We start from the raw sequence: 6,964 nt of genomic DNA, 5'->3' as shown, positions 1-6,964 counted from the left end.
ACACACACACACACACACACACACACACACACACACACACACACATATATATATATCAAGAAAAAGTACTGATCTCACAAACAACAACAATAATAAAGCTTTCTCTGTAGTACCTTTTCAAATCATACTGCGAAATATTTTCCAAAATTATTTACAAAATACAACCAAGCTATCCCATCCAATGTCATCACGTTATACAGCATTTGAGATCTTGATTAGAGCGGCACATTTTTACAGTTTTTCCTTTAAAATAACAGTTACATCAACGTCAATACTCTTCTTATTTGACTTTTTTTTCGTCTCTACTTACACTTTTTCAGGATCGAGGTTCAACATTTTCAGAGCAGCGTCTGCAGCCTGGTGTCTGGCAGCCTTTTTAGTGGAACCTTGACCTGAAATAAAATTCAGTGAGAAATTTATTATAGACGTTACAATAATAGTTACTATTTTAGATAAAATGAACCTTTAATTCTTAAAGATATCCAACAGGAACCAAGAACGAGGAAAAAAACTTTTTTTAGGAAAGTCTGAATTCAGACTTTACAGCAATCTACTTTAATGTAATAAGTTGATATTTTGGTCTTGAAAAATGGGTCTTTTATGGTTTATWCTGTTGGTAAAATAAGATCAAAAACTACAACTTATGGTAGTAATATTTAAGACCAACTTCAATTGAATGTTTTGTTCAGTGACTGATCAGGACAGGCAATGCTGTCACCTACCTGTACAATTAATGTCTCCCACTGTCACACTGAAGAAGAAGTGGGGCTGGTGACCACTTCCTTCAGCCTTCTCCATCACATACACAGGTGGGGTGCCACTGGCAGTGCCGTATTCATGCAACATTTGTATTGGAGTCTTACCGCTCCACTGTGCTTCTTGTAAATTCAAGCTGAATAATCAACAGAGACAAAAACACAGATAAGATGCTGCACAATTACACCAAATTACTGGTTAGGGAGATTTTATTTCAGTAAAATCTTGGAACGCAAGGTACCAACATGTACAAATTCTAGTTGAATTACAGTAAATTTTAATAATAAGAAATAAAAATGAGCAATTTTGGGGTTATTTCATACAAAGCATGAAAAATTAATTAACAAATCTCTCATGAATGACTGATAAATTGTGAGAAGAGGCTAGAACAAGTTATATTTAAGTTATTTTTTTAAATGATAATTTCTTTTACATAAATCTCAAACTTGTAAAAATAAACAATTTGATACTTTAAAGCTAAACAATGCATAGACTTGTAAAACCTATCACTGACTTTGGAAATAATTTAGGAAACTAAAGACAGTAAAAATGTCCACCTTCAAGTGAGCAGTTCATGATAAACAATGAGTCACAATGTATTTGTGCAGGCAGGATATATTTAGTAATTAATATTTCAAGAAGCTGAAGCAGTTAGCTAAACTTAACCTGTTGTAAAAATATTAACACAAATGTGAGTTCTGCAATGTTATCTTATGTTAGCCAAAAACACAGCTATTAGAAGTAGTCCTTTTTTAAGTTGTATTGCTCGGGGTTTGTGTTGTTTCTTTTCTACAACCAGAAGATTGTAAATGCTATTAGTTTATATTAATTATGTTTCTACATTAAAACTTAAACTACAAACCTTTTGTCGTCGGTAGCTGGTGTTTGATATTCTTGAGACATGTTGACAATTTTCGGTGGTCAGCAGACTGATTAAAGACTACTGAGAGGATAAATAAAGATAAATCAAATATTTTTTCCTACGTCTTTATTTTCAAGAACGCATAATATAGGAAAAAACCCGGTTGACACATCTACTTCCGGGTTCTGAGCGGGTCACCTGACGGTGAAACACTTAGCGCCCCCTGGTGGAGACGCCACTTACATCAGCACTTCTCTGCATTTTCCAGCAGATAACTCAACAGAAATTATGAGTTGGTCAAATTGTTATTTCTAAAAATCTGTTAGAAACACTTAATTAAATAAAAAGATTAGGAAAATTATGTGCTATTTCAGTTACAGGGATCACTAGATGGATGTCTTTATGAACTCGTTTTTACACAAACGTCAATAATCAATATACAAGTGTTCACTTATTCTGGCCTGCAGCCTGTGCTCATTCCAACTCTTTTTTTCCCCAGCACGGGTCACATATGGAAACCAACACAATTATGATGGTCAACTAGTCAGCTGTCTGACAGAAAAAAACAGCAGCAAAAACCTTCAGATGACATATTTTATTCTGTAAAACTCCCCCCACTTCCTCCATTTTCATTCTAAACATTCAAATAGAGGTAGCTGTCTTGCAATACACTGAGCATTTTCATTAATTAATGTCTCAGGACAAAACACTGTCCTTAAAAAAACAATAAAATAAATTTTTGGACTCGAAACAAAGCTTCCAAATATAAAAGTCAGTGTGACAAGTTGCTTGTTCGCATGTGCTGATTTGTTAGTCAGCTTCCCAGCGGTGATTCAAATGTTWTGACATTTCTGCAACTAAAATGTGTCATTATTACTCATCCAGCATACATTATTTGGTCTTCTATCATAACAACTACAGGTAAAATAAATCATAGGAACTAGATGCTGAAAAATGTACATATGCATATGCACATAAATAAAATTTACAGATCATAAAAGAACATGAAACAAAAAGAAAAATAAAATACTTATTTATAAGTTTTGTGCATGTGTATTATTTTAAAGTACTTTAAATCATTTATAAATACCTAATAGGATGCAAAAGTGTTTAAATTTGGCACAACTTTTTATAAACAGGTTTTTGAAATATACCCTTCCAAGAGTCGGAGGTTTTAATAGCTGATTTGTGATTGGATGGCTGGTGTAAGGCAGGCGCACACACACACACACACACACAGACACACAGACATTCTTGCTATGTAAAAAGTGTGTGTATAATCTCTCGTACAAATACAGCAATGAGACTGTTAGGTTAGATGACAGGAGGAGGCATTTTGGGAATGGGGAAGATCACTCTTTTACGAAGGGAGAAGGCTGGTTGAGGCATCTGCTTTATCCGGCCAAAAAGATCGCTCTTCTTGCTAACATCTGCATTCACCTTGGTCATGATGGAGATGAGGTCAGCGCCACTGAGAAAGCAAAAAATAAGCTTCATGTTAACATCAAAAAAGGTAAAAGTACTGATATTGCAGACCAGTATGTTTTGACACAGTGCTCTGTGAAGCCAATGCTCAATTTTAGGGGTGAAAATGTGTGTCTGTGAAATGTAAGCAACGTTAACTGATTCTCAAAAGACTGAACAAAGATAAAACACTGAAATAAAATTTTTGTGTTGATAATGTCGGTTCAGTTCTAGAGTAGAAAAACAAAGTAAATCAAACTCAAAAAACTGTAATTCCTGACAGATTTGTTCTCCTTGATAAAAGCTACGCTGTTGATTTGTTTACATAAGTACTATTATTGTTTGTCAAATAATACAAAGGCCACAATTTGGTGCTTATTTTAATATTTTAAACCTGACTTAACATTACTTTAGTAAATGATTTGACACAGTTCATGACAAAAAAAAGATTAATTCATATAAGTGTTTCAAGTTTTAGAAATAAGTCRCGACTATGCCGGTCCTAATCAAACAATGAGAAGCCATGAGGTGGCTTATCTGCTTAAAACTGCAAAAATTATAACAACTGACTCCCAGAAGGCAGAAGAACAAAAACAATAAATAAATAAATAAATAAATAAAAAACCCAAACAAAAAAAATAAAATAAAATAAACTAGAAATAAAGACACAAAGTGTATGAAAGCTGCGGTACTTTGACAGTGTTGAATATTTGCACCAGAAGTGTACAGTCTAGCTTTGAAGTTTCCTTTTATTTGCTTTAAATCAGTAAAAAAAAAAGGTGAAATGTTGTCTTGTAAAGGAAAAAGAATACACATTTAACTAAGTCTTTATTTATTTAACGACAGAGCTCTGTATATGTTGTATAATGTAATCGTTGTTCCACATTTGATTTATTGTGTTGAAGTCAGGGGAAAGCATGTAAAACAATTATAAAACCTATTTTTGTTTTGCAGAAAAGAGCTGTAAAAATTATTACTAGAAAACATTACAGTCGCCCATCAAATATTTTATCAGTTGAAATTATTGAAGTTCTATGAGTTGGTTGATTATATTTTACAGGTTATGTATAAGGCTCACAAATGTATATTACCTTTAAACAAACAATTAAATTTTGTGAAGAGAGAAAGTTGTTATAATCTGAAGGGGGTAGAGGCGTTTGTGAAACCTGGATTTAGAACTAGTTTAAGGGAGCAATGTACTTCCATACAAGGATTAAGACTATGGAACAATCAGGAGAGCGATGTCAAAATTGCCAGATCAATGTTTATGTTTAAGAGAATGATAAAAGTCACTTTGTTAAAGAAACATGAAACAATATAATGTGTATTCATACGAATTGTTGTTCAACAAGAATTTGAGGTTTGTTTTTTAGTTTTTCTTGTTTGCAGATTATTAAACACATTAGATTGTGTTTCCTTGCTTCACTTACCTGGGTACCATCTGGATAAGATTTTGGCACAATGACTGGATGTACCAGGTGCCAGCATGCTTATCTCTGTAGGAAACATAGTTAGGAACAGTGGCCATCCCCAGCAGGAAATCTGCTCCATTAGGAATGGATTCTGTAGCTCGAGCATCACTGCTAATATCATCTTCCTCCTCTTCTCCTCCATCCACTTCCACGGGTTTCTGCTTTTTCTCGCCCTGACAGGCCTGGATGAAAAACAACTTGGGCTTTTCTACCAAAGAGCGGCAACCCAATCCATCAAAGGGGCTCATCAGCTCCTTGATGGAGACGGAGCAGCCGTCCACTCCGTACACGTTGCCTTCCAGCCCGTGACTCAGAACGCAGCACACCAGGCAGTCCATCTCACTGTGGTTTTCTATGCTGAGCGTCTTCACCACGGAGATCATTTCCATCCTGTCCAGGTCTCTGTGAATCTGCACCTCGAAGCCGAGCCAAGCGAACACTTTTTGCAGAGATTCTGTAAGGAACACAGTTAGAAAAGCAAGTTGCAAACGCTGCGTCCAATCAGAGTAGAGTTCACAAAGCAACATCTGATTTTATCTGAGCAGCCTGAAATAAAAAACAAAATCACCTTCATCAAAAATGGTCCCAACTCGTTCCTTCAGATTTATGCTTGCATTAGAGAAGTCRTTATTGCTCAGTATCACACAGATACCTCTCTTTGCTGCAGTCATTGGATATGCATCCAAACCCTGGAGAGAGAAATCCAAAATGCAAAATTAACACGGACGGGATGATGATATGATTCAGATTTGTTTATGATTTAAATTTTCATTAAAAAAAAGCCCCGAGGTGGGAAAAAACCCTGCAGGAACTAAACTCATTAATCAACATCTGAGCTTTGATAATCACCACAAAAAATAAATAAAATCACACACCACACAKATTTTCAGAGTCTCAGAGGAGGTCTTGGTGTCTTGACTCTCCTTTGCCACACCTGTGTAAAACACGTGTTTTAGTTGTAAGACATCAAAAAAGTTAAAATGTATAATCAGTTMTTAAGATGAGACTAGATTAGCAGGAAGCTCTTACTGGAGGTTGTTTCAGGACCTGTCTTTTTCAATTCATATGAGGCCATATTTAGCAGCTGGGGCTCACAGCTGACCCCAACTTGACCAACATCTGGGAAAGCAAGTTAAAAATAAACAAATCAATACTCTTACAGGATATTACTGGCTTAAAAATTAAATATAAACAAATAAAACAGAACAAACCATCGGATGAGTTGKAAGAATTCGTGGAAGACAGTGAAAGCTAGTAAAGGAATTAAAAATTACTATTACAGAAATAACTTCAAACTACATCAAATCACTGAACGATGGAGACTTTCTGACAAGTTCTTACCGGAGGAAACTGCTCCAGAACTTCAGCAGGAAAAAAAATAAATAAAGAGTAGTTAAGATTACAGATGAAGTGAAACAATCTGTGTAAATTTCTTTGCTTCAGAAGCTGCTGTGGAGTGTTGTCACAACCCAGTGCGTAACTTATTTCCTTGTGTAAAGTTATCATCGTTCTATCAAACATATTTTCTATTGATAATGAACACGTGTCTGTTGTGATATGTAAAAACTATCATTGTATTTGTATTTTTTTATTTTTATTATATTAATTTTTTTATGAAATGAATAAAGTTAAACAATAAATAATTAAAAAATAAATAAATATCGCCCAGCCCTAGGTGATTCAGCACATTCAGTGATACACAGAAAAGAAAACAATTCAAATCCTGATTTACCTGGTCGTCCAAACGAGCCGGTCCTTATAAAAGATGTGGAGATCTGATAAGGTAAAGAACAAACAGTTGTTACTTTTTGGGGTTAAAAGTGTTAATAAGCTTAAAATAACGATAATGTCAAACTTTCTGCTGACAACATACCTGATTTGTTTCTGTAGTTAAAGACGAAGATCTCGGTCGACTCGTTTCCTGAACTATGAAAAGCAAAATAATAATCAGATATTAGATGTTTGGCAGTTCAAGAATCCTTGGTTGTTTAGTGTTGGTCWTTCTGAAGTCTTGTGCTTTAACCTTTATGTTTTCACATAATATGCAGGTTTTTCAGGCCTAYATTTGTCACGACGAGCAGCTTACTTGGTAATGCTTTATACTGSTCGATCTGTTTATTCAGCACAGGACACACTATTTTAAATATTTTCTCCAGCTGGTCGAGATTAGTTTCATTAATCAGGTCCATGTGCTCCATCTCCAAGAAGACATCCAGAGTAGTCTGAAGAGTTAAAAAAAAAAACAACAACCTTAGATACTCTTCACTTCAAACGTCAATAAGAATTACACTWATGGTTTACTTGTTAGTGTGCTTTTTATGTCAGACAGCTATACAGCGGGTAAAATAAGTACTGAACACGTCACCATTTTTCTCAGTAAATATATTACTAGAGGTGCTAATGACATGAA

At 34.8% G+C, this 6,964-nt stretch overlaps 2 protein-coding genes across 2 annotated transcripts in view; both read right to left on the bottom strand.

The window, feature by feature from the left end:
* Positions 1 to 310: 310 nt before the first annotated feature.
* On the bottom strand, positions 311 to 2,919 carry prkra (protein kinase, interferon-inducible double stranded RNA dependent activator; the record flags this gene model as incomplete). The annotated part of the gene is given in 3 exon segments (XM_014001432.1): positions 311 to 392; positions 723 to 892; positions 1,619 to 2,919. Coding segments are annotated over 3 exon segments (293 nt in total), but the record flags the coding sequence as incomplete, so codon positions are not given.
* The window catches only part of casp10 (caspase 10, apoptosis-related cysteine peptidase), an 8,451-nt gene continuing 3,685 nt past the window's right edge, over positions 2,199 to 6,964 (bottom strand). Inside the window, exons 4-13 of the mRNA XM_014001431.1 lie at positions 6,641 to 6,776; positions 6,428 to 6,480; positions 6,287 to 6,329; positions 5,896 to 5,915; positions 5,766 to 5,805; positions 5,584 to 5,673; positions 5,430 to 5,488; positions 5,123 to 5,243; positions 4,513 to 5,008; positions 2,199 to 3,089 (exon numbers count right to left, since the gene is read on the bottom strand). Of these exons, the coding sequence (XP_013856885.1) occupies positions 2,933 to 3,089; positions 4,513 to 5,008; positions 5,123 to 5,243; positions 5,430 to 5,488; positions 5,584 to 5,673; positions 5,766 to 5,805; positions 5,896 to 5,915; positions 6,287 to 6,329; positions 6,428 to 6,480; positions 6,641 to 6,776 (1,215 nt within the window). The 3' untranslated portion in view covers positions 2,199 to 2,932. The remainder of the gene's footprint in view (positions 3,090 to 4,512; positions 5,009 to 5,122; positions 5,244 to 5,429; positions 5,489 to 5,583; positions 5,674 to 5,765; positions 5,806 to 5,895; positions 5,916 to 6,286; positions 6,330 to 6,427; positions 6,481 to 6,640; positions 6,777 to 6,964) is intronic.

Source organism: Austrofundulus limnaeus, unplaced genomic scaffold (assembly GCF_001266775.1).
Source record: "Austrofundulus limnaeus strain Quisiro unplaced genomic scaffold, Austrofundulus_limnaeus-1.0 Scaffold9, whole genome shotgun sequence".
Lineage (NCBI taxonomy): Eukaryota > Metazoa > Chordata > Actinopteri > Cyprinodontiformes > Rivulidae > Austrofundulus > Austrofundulus limnaeus.
The sequence above is the reverse complement of the archived record's forward strand: the minus strand, read 5'-3'. Positions and strand labels throughout refer to the sequence as shown.